Raw genomic sequence first — 15,730 nt, 5'->3', positions numbered from 1 at the left:
GGCAAAGAGTTGTTGTAGCATTTTATCGGGATTCACTCTTCGTCCATAAACCTCAACTACTGTACAAAAACAATAAAAACCATATGATGTTATAAACTACTTGCACCATCCATTATTTAAGTAATAATTCTGAGTTAGCTCTTTTTTACAGGTGAAGAGACCTTTGGACAGTCAGCATATTTGTTTACCATCAGAGCAGATTTAAAATGAAACAGATACAACTGAAATGCCGACTTTTAGCTTTAATTTAAGGATTCGGACAAGAAATTGCATCAGCTGTATTTATATACAAACTGCTCTATTTTCTGGGGCTAAAATATTATTGGGGAGTCGACTCTGGCTTATTTCTGTATTTTTTCATAAGTTAAGCAGGTTAAATGTCCAGAGATGATTCCAAGTGTGGCATTTGCATTTGGAAGTTGTTTCTGTGAACTGAAGCAAAGGTTGAAGGACCTCTTAAGTCAAAGGGAATATTCTATCCTTAGACTGGAAAACAAACATATCTGAAAGAAACTTGTCAAATCAGCAGTTCGGCTCTTGCTGAGAAAAAAGAAAGCATTGGAGAGCTCATCAACAGAAACAGGTCCTTAAATCCATAAAAGACAAAAGTGGTAGATGTTGGCAGGATCATTTCCACGGGAAAGACAAAAAACCCTCCACAGGATACACCAAGTGTGGAAGTCACTGCATTGATTGCAAGATGCAAAACATTTATGTTTAGCTAGCCACGCTAGCTTGTCGGACAGATGAAAATACAGCAGAGCTGGGAAGAAACAAAAGGAAAAAAGATCTAAAATGACTCATAATCTGAATAAAGTAGAGACAATTTGATGCAGGGGTACGCATAGCTTCCTATGACACTAGGTCACAGGTGTTTGTTGGTGATTTGACAAAACAAAAGTGTACTGAGCAGTGCTTGTACACACTGAGCGACGTGCAGTTAACTGGATGGCATCTCAGAGAACAGATGAATGAGCCAGACCATGCTGACAAAAGTAACCCAGGAGATTTTGATAAATATAAAAAAAAAGGTGGACTATTGTGCAGGCAGCAACTAAACACTGCTACAGTAAAAGCCTCAGCAGGAAACCTTTTCTCTGCTGATTGGCCACGGGTTCCAGACTTCAGGAAGTCATCATCAAAGGATCACTGACAAAGTTTAAAAAAGATTTTATTACGATGATGTTAAATTATTGCACTACATTTAATTCTCTAAAAAAGGGACGGTACATAAGAATGTAATTAGTTCATTAGTCAAATCTATATTTTTTCTTAACCCCTTAACATCTGGATTTAAGAGGTTAAATTCAACTTTGGGTTAATTTAACTTTGATTGTTCAACTTCAAATATGTTGTGTTGTGTACAAACATTATGAAAACTGTGCCACTGTTCAAAACTTTTTTTAAGTTATAAAAAATCGTAAAAAATGTTATTTATTTATTATTTTCATTAAATAAAGAAACCTTAATCAGAACATAGTGCAAGCATTGCATTGTGTATTTTTCATTAGCACTGAGGTGAATTATGTTGCATGGTACGTGTAATAGCAAATAAGGTGATGTAACTAATTCTAGATTAGGGAAGATAAACACTGTAGGGAGAAATGGATGTGCTGCGAGGTGGAGAGGAAATGTGGGAAACATTATCAGTAGATCAGAGTCAATGAGTGGAGGCTAGTGCAGAGTAGCCTATCCCTCTCACAACCAGCTGTCTACAGGCTCGGACAGCCCTGTCAAACAACACTTATCCCTGCACACACGCACACACATGCACGCACATGCACACATACACAAATCGAGAGAGACCTGAGTCCTAGGGTTAATCCCCCATCCAACCACCCATCAGCTTTTGCATAAGAAGATGACATCACAGCTCAGTGAGGGATTGGCTGGGTGTGTCTGTGTGTTTGCTGGTGTGTGCATTTGTATATTTATCTTTGTATCAAATGTCGTCACTGTGACAGTCACACAGCAGGGTCATTGTGACAGTAAGCTCGAGGACCAGAAGTTACTTCTTTATTGTGGGGGTTAGGACTTTAAAGATTTTAGGCTTTAAGATGAAGCGTTAAACCGGGTTGCTTTTACAGGAGACATTTTACTTTAAGGTGATTATACAGGAAACGGTCTAAGTGAAAAAATAATCATAATAATAACAATTTAGGTCCTTGCCAAGCTAGAATTAAAAAAAAGTGTGTGTGTTTGTGTGTGGCCTTTGTGCATGTTGGGATTGGACGGCCTCACTTTGACACGTGGGGCTGGTAGGGTGCGGTGTGGGTGTTGAAAGTCATCTGCTTAATACTCTTATGTAAAATCAAACTGTAATACACTTTCCTCTAGTTTCTAGTAGAACCGTTATTAAAAGTGTGGATTTCCCCTCCTTTTTTTATTTGCGTACCACAGCTCTTTAAATATTTGCTTGGTGACTCAGTGATTTAAATGAAAGGCTAAAGCTCTTGTCGGTTAAAGGACTGATGACTGCCTGGCTAGTAGGTTATGAGACTGAATGGTTTGACATGTTAATTAATGTGCTAGGTAATGGTAGAAGCTAGTAGCTCACAGAGTAACTGCATGTTTATTTCTAGGATCTACTAGGTTGAGGGTCAATTTTAGCCCAAAAGTGTAGATGACACTTAATTTGAAAGGTAAGATCCTAAAATTTCAACAGCTTAGCGTTTGGTTAAAACAAACCCAGCTCTAACCCTATGACAGGTGTCTCCAAAAGTTGAATCTGTTCATCTGGACGTAGCGTTTTGTGGGAGAAACGTTTCGTCACTCATCCAAGTGACTTCTTCAGTCTCAGCTGACTGCAGGTTTCCCCAATCTTATAAACAGTACATTTGCATAATGACTGAAACCAGCCCACTGAAGGAACAGTGGGCTGGGAGGTCAGTTCCTTAATCTTAATTATGCAAATTCTCATGACCATTGATCAACAACCACTGACCAAAACCCACTGATCAAAGACCACTGATCAATGGCCATGAGTCCCATTCACAGAGAGTTGGGGAATGGCTGCAATCACAGCATTGTAAGATGGCGAAAGATGTACCCTTAGGCCCTCTCCTCGATTCAGAGATGGTCTTTCCCTTTTCACATAAATGGCCTCCTTGACTCCGCGCTCAAACCAGCGTTCCTCCCTGTCCAGGATGTGTACATCCTCATCATTGAAAGAGTGTCCACTGGCCTGTAGGTGTAAATAGACTGCAGAGTCCTGGCCTGACGAGGTAGCTCTTCTGTGTTGTGCCATCCGCTTCGCCAGAGGTTGTTTGGTTTCCCCGATGTATAAATCCTGGCAATCCTCCTGCACTTAACAGCGTACACTATGTTACTCTGTTTGTGTCGGGGGACCCGATCCTTGGGGTGGACCAGTTTTTGGGGCAGCGTGTTTTGGGGTTTAAAAGCCACAGAGACCCGGTGTTTAGAAAAAATGCGTCTCAACTGTTCCGATACTCCTGACACATACGGGATCACTACAGGTTTTCGCTTGGGCAGCGGTTGTCCTTCTCTCCTGGATCGGCTGGAACTTTCTTTAGGTGTCTTTCCAGCTTTGACAAAAGTCCAGCTGGGATAACCACATTTACAAGATTGGGGAAACCTGCAGTCAGCTGAGACTGAAGAAGTCACTTGGATGAGTGACGAAACGTTTCTCCCACAAAACGCTACGTCCAGATGAACAGAATCAACTTTTGGAGATTTACTTTCCTGGATGATTGAGAATGCATCAAGACCCCCTATGACAGGTGGATGTGAAAAGGTTAAATGGTGGCTTCTTGCAAATGTGAATACTTTTGCAAGAAGCCAAGAGTTACATAAGTCTAGTCTCTAACTGCTATACTGAAAAGCATTTGATTGACTAGTTGATTCTAGAAACCTGGTTTAAAGTCACAGTAATGTAGTTACAGTAAAAGGAAAAAAATGGTGAGAAATTCATCCACTGTACATTGAAGCTGTTTCACTGATCTTTACAAACCTGTGTTTACATTTAGGGCCAATTACCGAGTTATGTGCTTAACCTGTTAATATCCACCAGGTCACTAGCAACCTGTTTTTGACTTAGAGTTTAGTGTAGGTTTAGCCACATGCTAAATTATGTGATTTTCAAAAATTAGTAAATGGTCTACTTCAAACTATTAAAATTTGTTTAAAGCATCTCCATTTGGATCGTTTTTTGTTTGCTTAGTTGCATATTTCTGCCACTAACACCACCCAGAAAACCCTAAAGCAGGTGTAAGTGATTTGAGTTTTTGAACAAATATAAACAAATTCATTGTACTTGCACAAAAATTGTTCTAAAATATACCCACCCAGCCCCCAAACTAACATATAGAGGGCTGAGGCTGGATGTAGACCATGTGGCTTCAGTCCACATTGACTTTGCAGTGAGCATTGCCTTCATCCACTGGAGCACATGGGTGTGCAAAAAGTCAGAGCAAACCAAAATAGCACAGTATCTAAAAATTTTTAATTTCTTGTCAAATGAAGCTGTAAGAATGTCGCATCATCCAACCCTTTGGAGATAAATTAATCCAACCGATTCCTTCTCGTATGGGTGATCAGATATAAACAATATATACTCTAAGTATAATAACTATGATACAGTATTTATGTTCATATGTTGTATTTGATAGTACTAATGATATTACCCAAATCATCGAGCCACCATCTGGTGTCGTGCCTGCTACCACAAAAAGCTAAACATTATCCGAGAATTCCATTTATCTCCAGGACCAAAGGCGGTAAATCATTCATGCAGCTCAAAGCTTCTGTCTGGAAACTGCCCAAATCAGTGGTGGAGATTGCTGATGAGCTTGAGCTCTGGGGTCACATTCAGCCCAGAAGGTTAATTTACTGTTTATATCTTTGACTCTCTCACTAATAATTTTGACAGACCAAATATGACACTTTAAGATGTGCCAGATCTGAGCTCTGGTTTTTGATCTTGCACTTTTTCCTATTGTGTTAAATGAAATATTGAATGCAGTGGACAGGTGTTACTGAGGGTGCAGTGACAGATGGGAATTAAAGGTTCTACTTTCTACTTTCTGAAACTTTCTTTTCTTAAATATATATAGCAGTTGTTCTGTTACATGGTCCTAAAAGTTTGAAGAACACAGTTATACAAGGAAATCTGATCGCCTCAACTGAATTGCTTTGGTCCAACATGTTAGTATGTAGAGTAGTAGTGGAGGAAAACATTTCAGTCTTGTTAACTAATAATTTTTTAGATGCAGTCCTAACCTGTAACATTGCATCTGTCAAAACTTTTATGTCTAACTGTATGCAGGGTTACAGTTTGAGATTTAAGATTAACCTCATTCGCCATGTCCACCTAGGGTTACGGTTTGGGTTTTTTTTTAGCCACAAGCAAAAGGACACATTTTCAGAGAAGAATACATTTTGGCATTACAGTTTTTCAGTTAAAAGCTATTCAACTGGGCCTTTCCAGACAGGAAAAAACTTTAACAAATTTGATCTCTAACCATAACTCCAGATGGGACCACCTGGTGGTCTCTAAGCTGTTACATTTAGTAATATTAGCTATTTATTGACAATGAACATTGATAATGAGTGGCTCCATAATACAGTGGCTTATACATTTGCCTAGCAAGCCAGATATCCCTGGTTTGAGTCTGAGAGGAAACACGTCTCTCGGTTGTGTCAGGAAGGAGATCTGGTGTACAGATCTGCGAAAGCAAGTGTGTGGCGCTACATGTTGTGACCCCTTGTGAATACGGGAGTAGCTAAAAGTAGCTAATGAACAGTATTCATGAAGTTTTGTGTGTCAGATGCTGGATGGTGTTTGACTTTAATTACAACACTAATCTTAGGCACTCCCCCTTGAGGATGTGAAAGTGGAGATAAGTGAGGGAGTTTTTCTTTAAAGACCTGACATCTTTAGGGTCACGGCTTCTTCCGTCTCAGATACTTTCCTTAAATAACTCCCTGACTCTAAAAACAGATAAGGCTTACTCTAGCAACAGTTACGTCTACAGTTTGCAGGGACCTCAGGGCTTGTCAGGAACCTTTGCGACATCAGTGTTGGGACAAAACGCCATATCCTGTGAACCTCTGAAGACCCAGCTGGTCACCAGTAACCCATTTAGGGTTAGGAATGGGCTTGGTGTTAGCCTTAATGTCTAGCAAATATCTAATGAACAGTTTTTTTAGTTTGTATCTTAATACTTTTCTTTTAAGGTACTATAAAAACACTACCACTACCCCTCCCATTATGTCTAACCCTGACACTCGATGCATTGACACTGACTTACCGAGTGTTAAGAAGTTAAATGATCTAGAAGGACATTTTCTAGAGAATAATAAATCATTTTAAATGCCGTGCACACAGCTTTGGCAAAACAGGGTAAAACAGTTTCCCTCCAACTCACCAGTTTACCAGCATGGCTGCATTGTTGCTTGATACAAAAGGGAGTTCCCCACAAACACTGTGAAATACAGATCCTTGGGAGAAAAGTAAAATCCACCAGAGGAACATGTTCTTCCTCTTTCCTTTGCCCCCGGTCCTTTCAGGATCCATGCATCAAGTGCAAAGGTAACCCTTTGCAAGGGATGTGTCTGGATGATTCCAGCAGGTGTAGAAGTGGACTGGGTAGTTGTGAACCAGGTGGCCTGGAGTCATGAAGGCATCAGAGGGCCCAAGCGATGAGGTAGAAGAGAGAACTAAGCGTGCTGGGGAACTCCAGATCGAGGCATGGCAGTGACAGTGACGTTGATAAGTGTGCGTAGCGGCCGTTCACCCTCAGCACAGGGCAGCTGCAAAATAGAGAAATTTCCCCCGGTTTTAAGCTGATGTCAGCTGATGAGTTCAGCGCACTTTCTGAATTGCTTTTTCTGTCCTCCCCAAGCCAGTCAGTTCCATGAAGAGCGTTGGAGGTACCAGAAAAAGAAAAAGAAAGAAAGAAAAACAACATAAAAAGAAAAAAAAAGAGGTATGCAGATATATCTACACGGCTATCCCCCCTCCATCCCACCAGTGATTAGCAGCAATGAGTGTCCGTCTCCGTGGCTTAGAGCGTGCGCTGAGGTGTGTGTCAACAGCTAGAGATCATGCTTCATGTGTGTTTGACTGTATCTACGTGTGTCAGAGCCTGGATTGGCAGGGTGGAAAGGGGCGGGGTTTGGAGCTCAGCAATGGATCCCAAGACAGGAAGCCTCAGCACCCCCCCCCCCCCCCCGCGCGCGCTTTTAACTCCCTCTCTCTGCGCTCACTGATGGCAGGATGCAGATTGTAACCAGGGATTAGGGAGGTTCAAAAATCCGATTTTGCCTGGAGAAAGCCTCATGTATTACTCTGTGTGTGTGTGCGTGTGTGTGTGTTTGTGAGGGAGAGAGAGAGCGGCTTGTGTACGTGTGCCCCAGTGTATGGAATACAGTCATTAGATTTTTCATAGTTTACCAGCGCCTGCAGTCACAAACTGCTGCTGGCAATGGGGATTTTTTTTAAAACCCTCAAATGCAATCTTCTGTTGTTTAACAGAGTATTCTGTCCTCCCACTTCCCACCTCTCAACACACTTTTACCTCCCACTGTCACAGCCCATTGTCGAACCCAGACATTAACTGCATAATAATCTATTCTCGTGTTCTCTCAGTAATTAACACCACTTACGCTAATTTTTCCTTTTAATAACAGACCTGAAGTCAGGTTCATTTTGCTGTTATGTTTAACTGAAATGTTCTCTTTACACATTTTCACCAGTCTCCAACACCTCTGATTATTTCATTAGTCTAATGGTAGAATAGTGGAAAGAAGGGGAGCTTCTCAAATGACACTTTTCATTCCTTTTATCCAGTGACTGAGCACCATTGCAGCCATTTTACTTGTTTTTTTGATCACACTGCTGGTAGTTTGTTCTAAAACAAAGACATGCCCAATGCGGTAGACTAAACATCTTTTGTTCAGTAAGGAGGTCAAGTCGCACATTAATAATTCCTCTATTCTCAAAGCGCATCTTTAAGTAGATATTTCTGTTATTAGGACTCTGTTGTTTGTTGTCCTTATCTAACCTTATATCCTTTTTATTTGCTTCTTTCCCCTCAGGACAGTATACAGTGATGATGGCCCATTTCTTCCTGAAGAGGAAGATTGGATATTTTGTCATCCAGACGTATATGCCATGTTTCATGACTGTAATCCTGTCCCAGGTGTCATTTTGGCTGAACAGAGAGTCAGTTCCTGCCAGAACTGTTTTTGGTGAGTGAAGCTGCTTACGTACTAATCCTTTAAAAAAAAAAAAAAGTAAAAAACTTCTTATTTAACTGGGTAATATTTCCGTCATGCGCATTCATACCAGGGAGAATAATAACAGTCGCTCGCTGAGCAGCAGCACTGCACAAGCTGACAGTTAGGAGTTATTAAAGTGCCCACCTTCGCTGAGTGAGGCCAGTCTGTCGTTTGTTTCCAGCCGGCTCATAAAAACTAAATTTAAAATCCTCATGTTTAACTTTGTTTGCAACCAGGGGTGACCACTGTGCTGACCATGACCACCCTTAGCATCAGTGCGAGGAACTCGCTCCCCAAAGTGGCCTATGCTACAGCCATGGACTGGTTCATTGCCGTCTGCTATGCTTTTGTCTTTTCTGCCCTCATTGAGTTCGCAACAGTGAACTACTTCACCAAGAGGAGCTGGGCTTGGGATGGCAAGAAGGCTATGGAAGCACAACACCCTAAGGTACAATTTGTGGGTACTTTGATACACATTTAAGAGTTTATCCTCAGATCATCCAGAAATACCAAAACGCAAACTTGGCTATGACCTGTGGTTATGAAATATTAGCAGTTGGTTGCAGGGCCTACAAGTGTGGCAGTGTATTTGAGGCATCAGCTAAGTTATTATCATATTCCACAAGAAACAAAGGGAGTGTTGAAAATGATTGATTATGTGAAATAACAATATTGTTGTGTTATGTTTTGTTATCTGACTGGGGCAAATGGTTATCTAAACTTTTTCTTCCTCCTGGCCCCCCAAACCTGTCACGGCAGATGGCTGCCCATCTGGCTGGTTCTGCTGGAGGTTTCTTCCTGTTAAAAGGGAGTTTTTCCTTCCCACTGTCGCCAAGTGCTTGCTCATAGGTGGTTGTCTGATTGTAGGGTTTTGCCTTACAATATAAAGCGCCTGGAGCTGACTGTTGTTGTAACTTGGCGCTATATAAATAAAACTGAATTAAATCTAAGGTCCAGTTCTCATCTTCACAACAATGACTTCAAGGACTTTGAGGTGCATTCCCACTAATACTGTGACGACTTGAGGCTTTCCCACTGTGTAATGGTGATATGTATCAGGGTTGTCTTGTGGACATTTTGGGTCCTTAATGGAATTCCTTGAAGCTAACCATAATGGGTAATGTTACGAGGTTCAACACAGGGTTACTGGGGACAGCAAGCAAGCACAGAAGAAAAAAAATCAAACCTACAATGAAAGAGAAAATTTTATTTGAAATCTGAGGAATGTGAGCAGACAATAGACAGTTTTAGCATTATGTCATTTCCATGTTGTTATTTGTTAAAACCAAAAGCGGCCATATTTGGATGAGTGTGAAGTGCATACTGAATTTCACTGACAAAAAAACTGAAGCACAGTTATTTATTTGATTATTTGTCAGATGATACCATAAAAAAAATCCAGAAGAAATTCAGTGACTCTACTCTAGGCCTCTAGGCCTTATCTGAGAAACAGTACAGCTTACTCTATGGTACTATAGGGTTTTAAACAGTCTTAAGGTCATTACACACCAAACACACTGCAAAAAACACCAAAGTGAAATTCCCAATTCTTCGGTCCAAACAGGCAGATCACATTTCACATGCACTGTGAAAAAAATTATATCATTATAAAGCAATGATAAGCTGTTCCTGATGTTTCTGAACAAGAAAAGGAAGAAACTGAGATTCTGGGTTCCTCTAATTCTCATCAGGCAACACCAGGAAGAATTTCATGGTTTGATCCAGGAGTTGAAGCTGTATGACGACCACTTTCATACATATCTCGGGATGACAGTGGAGTAGTTTGAGCTGTTGTTGGCAGAGTTGAGACCACATCTGAGGAGGCAAAGAAATAATTACAGAGAGCTGATTGTATGTTCAGTACTGGTGTGCCAAACATAGTCTGATTGGTCAGATTTCTGCTTTTGGATCAGAAAAAGCAAGCTTGGTTCAAAAAAATAAATGCCGCAATTTCGTCCAGCAAAATCACATCCGGTGTGTAAAGGCCTTTATGCCAAACTAATCATTTTCTGCCTTTAGCTACACCGTTAGCAAACAGATATTAGAGCAGTGTTACATTTACGTGGCACTGAAGCAAGTGAACTTCAGTATAAGCGTTGAAAAAAACAGTTAAGTACATAAATGCACTGTGAGTCATCAGGATATTGAAAGTCACTTCACAGCATGGATTACTATACATTCTGCTTGGTTTAACAATCCCAGTGATGTCTAGGACAACCGCCAGGCATCTGTTAACAGCTGCACTAAAACATATATATACACAGTGCAGTCATCATAAATAAAACTCAAACTGACAGAACACCAGTGGAAATCATGCTGCTAACTGATTGAAATTCAATAACTCAGCAGCCCACATTTTACCAGAATGTTCTGCCAGAAATATTTCACCTCAGTAAGGTCACTAATCACTCCAGACAGAATGAAAAACACAGATTCTTCTCAAGCCAGAAAAAAAAAGAAAACTGTAACAGTAGAGCAAAATGAGGCTTGTAACTAATGTTCTACTCAACGTGCTCTGTCCTGCCGTAGAAACGAGACCCGATGGTTCTGTCCAAGAAGCCCAACAACGTGTGCTCGGCAGGTGTCAACTACACCCCCAACCTCACCAAGGACACGTCCATCTCCACCATCTCCAACACGACGTCGGTACACCTGCGTTCTGCTGAGACCAAGACGATGGACCCCAAGAAGACCTACAACAGCGTCAGCAAGATCGACAAGATGTCGCGGATAGTGTTCCCTGTCCTTTTCGGAACCTTCAACCTCGTCTACTGGGCCACGTACCTCAACAGAGAACCGTTGTCGAAAGGAGTTGTCATCTCAACGTAATCGCTCTTCTTATTGTTCCTTTTTTTCGGGGGCGTGGGGAGGAGGGGGGGGGGCAGTTTGTGTCAGGGAGAAGGGAAGGTTGAGCCTAATTGAAGAGGGGTGATCCATAATGAAAGCGGCCATTGCTACATCTCTGCCCCCAGACAAAACAAATGTGAAAACAAAGAACAAAAGCTATACTCACCTATTTAGTTCAAGCACTTTGAATGGATGCAAGGCTTCACGATTCCCTTTCCTATTTTTCATGGCCTAAAAAACTGCTTCTTAAGACTACATTAACAGGAGAGAGGGTGCTTTGCTTCTTTCTCATCTATTCTGCTGCAGTTTGCATGATGCTCACCCCCAAAAAGGGAACATGGACTCCTCTTTGTCTTGAACACCGACCATGTATATGTCAGTCATTGCTTAAACTATGGGAGCACACTTGGTCACTACTACCCGGAGAATTTAACGAAGTAATTTAATGCTTCATGTTCTTACTGCACTGGGCTCATAAACTCTGCAATCTAACTCGCATTTGAATTTTAAAACATGATTTTAAAATGTACCTAATTCCGCGCTATGAGAAAGACACATCTCTCGAGATTGATGCTGCAAGTGCATTAATAATGTCGTTTTATGTCTCCTTTTTTAAAAAAAACTAAAAAAATCTTGCCAATTCTTTTCCTCTGCCTAACGCAGAGGGTGCTTGTGTCTCTTGTTGTACATCTTTACTTGAAGATTCAAGAACTGTTGCTGCAGGCCTGGTTTCCCAAAAGCACTGGCAGTAAGAGTCTCAAAGTAAAATGTGAGAGGAAAAGAAGTTTTGAATTAAAAAGTCATCATTTAGGGCCAGCAAGAATGTTTGAAAAAAGCGTGTTTTTTTTTTTCTGGCCTACTTACACGAGGGTGACTGGACGGCTGTGGCAGATGTGTTAGCACAAATTAAGGATTGGATATATGTGATTTAACAGAATTTTGAGCCTGGGTCACTCAGTTGGGAAACCAGTATGCACAGTTGAGAGACCAAATGGAGAGTAAGTCACATACAAATCAGGACAGCGATGTGGACAGTTTTGGGACTGTTGTTCAGAGATGTCCAGACACGCACCCTGCTAATGTGTCCACAGAGAAAACCAGACTCATGTACAGTTCATAACCCTGTTTTGGTTTTTTAAAAAACTGCTGGTGAAATTTACTAAATGAGTACTGTGACAATTTTGTGACTTGTAAGGCACTGACACAGCTGCTATGTATTTGTAAGTGTTCCATTTCCAGGATTCCAAATGTGGGGAGGAAAGTATTTAACTTAATCATATGAATGTGGTTTTCTAAGGCTTGCGACAGGTAATTTGCTGCACACTGTGCCGTTATTTAACACCAAAAAGAGCATGCCTTATATTGCACCTGGCTGCGATAGTTGTCGCAAGGAGCATTAATTTATGTGGAATGCCAAGGGGAGACGTTATCAGAATGAGCATGTAATTGGTTCGGGTATACGGCTGTGACAAATCTTTGGATCTGCCCTGTCAGCTGCTCACGCTGAACAGTTCGAGCCAAGCCCCACATATTTAGTGTATTTTGATATAACAAAGCAGAACATGCCGCAGAGCATCGGGGGCAAGGAGAGAATTACAAGATGTATACAAGCCATGGCTGTATAGCTGGTAGCAAGGTTAGTTTTTTTGCAGTGTGCACAGCTGTTTGTAGGTTTTTTCATCATGTTTCATCAAATAGGCAGAGGGTCATAGTGAAAATAGCAGAGAGCTCAAAAAATAAACAAATAAACTCAAAAAATACACACTGAGCTCTGTAACATCACAAATCGACTTCATACATTTTGTCTACTTTTTAAGTTCTGTCCCAAAAGTATTTTAAGAAAAAACTGTAATGTTTGTCAAAATGTCACTTTAACTGTGACGAAGGTGTTGGAGGTGTTCCTAAATATCAGGATTGTGCATAAGCTGTTGCCCACAGGTGGCTGTGAGTCAGATTCTTTCCTTTGACTTTAATAAATACCTGCAGACCCTTATGCAAAACAACACATTGCACGGTCACAGTACCGGCCTGGGTTTGCAAGTCGGTTGGGATTTGACAGTTAATAATGTTTTGTGTTGTGCTACACATCCTGCACATGGGCTGTTAAACACATATTTTAGGTTTATAAGGCAGAGCTGGTTGTAGTAAAGTAATAAAGCAGTCTTGGGCTGCGTCAGCCTTTAAGACGACAGTTTCTGACGCAAGACTAATCATTGACCTTTTTAGTAGATTACCTGCAGAACTTTCCACTCCCACTGAGCTATTCTTTTTCACATACAAAAAGTGAATCAATAATTTTCTCACTCATGCCTCTTAATAACTACACTTGAGATAGCTCAGTTCATGCTTTGCACAAAGTCAAAGTATTCTGGGTCATTTAAGCATCTTCTCAGGCTGTTGGAAAATGTTAACTCCAGTCTACAGTGTGTTTGTGAAAGTGAAGTGCTGGGGGAAAAAGATGATTACCGTGTCATGTTTCTGGATTCCAGCAAAGCTATACTAGAAAGAAAACCTCACGCATATATCAGCAACAGGAGACAGAAATTCAACAGCTCAGCCGCTAACAGGTGACCAAAGATTGATTGTACCATGAACTGACTCATAACGGTCCACAAAAGTGAGCAACACAGCAGAGCTCTGTCCTCTCAGAATTACTTACAATTGGGTTCAATCGATGGGGTCAAGTTTATCAAAACTGCACCCTGATTTGCATTAATTTACTTCACCTCCGCGAGCTAATCCATTGTCACTGGACTGCATTGATTTTTTTTCTCAGAATGTTTCTCTGTTTTGAAAGCTTGGTTCGACGAGGCCTTTAAGCTGCAAAGAATTTGGGGAAATTAGGCCGAGTGTCATGAGAAAATCATGTAAATAGCCTTTTTCGTTTTCAACGTAGCTCTTTGCTTTGACACAAAAAAGACAGATTGTCACACTTGTGTTCTGAAGCCCTTAGTAGAAAAAAAAAAGCCCAATGTTTACCTTCAAGTTATAAAGGGTATGTTATTGTCTTCAGTATATTTTTTCTTCTGTGTACATGTGTGAGTTTGTTTCGTTCTTGTGGGTTGTAGAAGAGCTGATCAAACTTGATCTTTGGACTGATTTGTATTTTATATCTACAGTGACTTAATTAAAGCGACGAGCACACATTTTGGCATTACAGCTCAAGCCTACCTGTTGCACAGCATGTGTTGGTTTGTGGTGAGACAAACTCAGGAATAAGAGGACCCCATGCTCCCAACAGAAATATCAGTTCTTCATATCTATCATATGGATTTTGAACACCAACCTCTCTCACCTGCTGCTGGGAACATTGTCCTCAAAAACTTTAGGCCGCTAAGCAGATATTTATACACTGGCTTGGTGAGAAACCATGTAAATAAGGGTGACATCAGCTGCTATCTGCTTTGCATTGTGTACTTAAGTCCACCTTAAGTGATTTTATTTTGACTTTGTGTGCCAGGATATGCTGTGGTATTTTCGTGCTGTTTAACTGATGTTGAAGCTGTCATTTATGGAAATCTAAGATCCAGCTTTCTGTCAGATCAGACAATGTTTCAGTTTCAGTGCAATGGCAGCCAAGTACAGGATACAGACGAGACATCTCCCCCCCACCAATCTGTAATCGGTCTGTTCCTCGACTTCCTGTTTGTATCTGACACATTATCAAGTAACAGTACACACTTTCTGTCTTTGTATTTCTGATTAGGTCTGCAGTAGTCGAGTTCTTCAACAAGTGTGTTTTTTAAACTAAACAGTTGTTTATATTGAGCTTTATTTAAGCCTTGTTTTCTAACATATAACCAAAGGAACTATTACTGTAAAAAGTCACTGATAATGTCCCTGACAAACACATATAGCCTTCATTATTTTTTCTGTGGACAGCAGCTTCAGTCTGACAGAAGTTCACTGTATGGACAAAGGTACTGGGTCTCACCTGTTATTCTTTGAATTCTTGTATTTTCAGTCCCATTGCTTCGGCTGTGTAAAATCTAAAGAATCTAGGCCTGTACTCTTTTGTGCTTTTATTTGGGAAAGAATGGGTCTTTCTAAAGAGATCGCTAATTTAAGTGTGCTACTGTAATAGAATGAGGCATTGCAGCAAGTCACTTCATCTAATTTTTTGTACCTTTCAGAAATTCCTCAGTCAGCTGTAAGTGGCATTTTTTTTGCAAAAGTGGAAGTTTTTAGGGACCACAGCAACTCAGACACCAACTGGCAGACCACGTAAAGTTAGAGAGTGAGGTTGCCAAGAGCTGGGGCATATAGTGCATAAGTGTAATCAACACTCTGCTGAAGTGCAGAGTTCCAAACCTCCTCCAACATTACCATCAGCAAAAAAACTGTATAGCAGGAGCTTCGTGCAATGGGTTTCCATGCAGCGCAGCTCCTGTAGGTAGCCCAGTACGTTTGTGCAAATAGTGTATCTCTACAACTATTAGCTTGTCCATAAATTTGGCTAATATGGTAATATTCATGGAAAATTTACAATAACTTTGGTGATCCTCTGACTTTTTCTAGTGCCGTCATCAGATCAAAATTATTGTGGCTGGTGGGTAATATATGCAAAATTAATTCATCTTAGTTTAGTTAGTTTAATTCAGAATCAGTCAATTAAAAATAAAAATAATCCCCCAGTCTATAA

The 15,730-nt window shown here is 40.7% G+C and overlaps 2 protein-coding genes across 3 annotated transcripts in view; one reads left to right on the top strand and one right to left on the bottom strand.

The window, feature by feature from the left end:
• Window positions 1-7,066, bottom strand: part of LOC134620616 (gamma-aminobutyric acid receptor subunit beta-3-like) — an 89,100-nt gene extending 82,034 nt beyond the window's left edge. For both annotated transcript variants that reach the window (XM_063466840.1, XM_063466841.1), the window contains exon 1: window positions 6,387-7,066. In XM_063466840.1, the coding sequence (XP_063322910.1) occupies window positions 6,387-6,535 (149 nt within the window). In that variant the 5' untranslated portion in view covers window positions 6,536-7,066. The remainder of the gene's footprint in view (window positions 1-6,386) is intronic.
• The window catches only part of LOC134620617 (gamma-aminobutyric acid receptor subunit alpha-5-like), a 33,040-nt gene extending 21,884 nt beyond the window's left edge, over window positions 1-11,156 (top strand). Inside the window, exons 8-10 of the mRNA XM_063466842.1 lie at window positions 8,059-8,211; window positions 8,478-8,689; window positions 10,771-11,156. Of these exons, the coding sequence (XP_063322912.1) occupies window positions 8,059-8,211; window positions 8,478-8,689; window positions 10,771-11,070 (665 nt within the window). The 3' untranslated portion in view covers window positions 11,071-11,156. The remainder of the gene's footprint in view (window positions 1-8,058; window positions 8,212-8,477; window positions 8,690-10,770) is intronic.
• The last annotated feature ends 4,574 nt before the right edge of the window (window positions 11,157-15,730 follow it).

Source organism: Pelmatolapia mariae, linkage group LG23, assembly GCF_036321145.2.
Source record: "Pelmatolapia mariae isolate MD_Pm_ZW linkage group LG23, Pm_UMD_F_2, whole genome shotgun sequence".
Classification (NCBI taxonomy): Eukaryota; Metazoa; Chordata; class Actinopteri; order Cichliformes; family Cichlidae; genus Pelmatolapia; species Pelmatolapia mariae.
The sequence above is the reverse complement of the archived record's forward strand: the minus strand, read 5'-3'. Positions and strand labels throughout refer to the sequence as shown.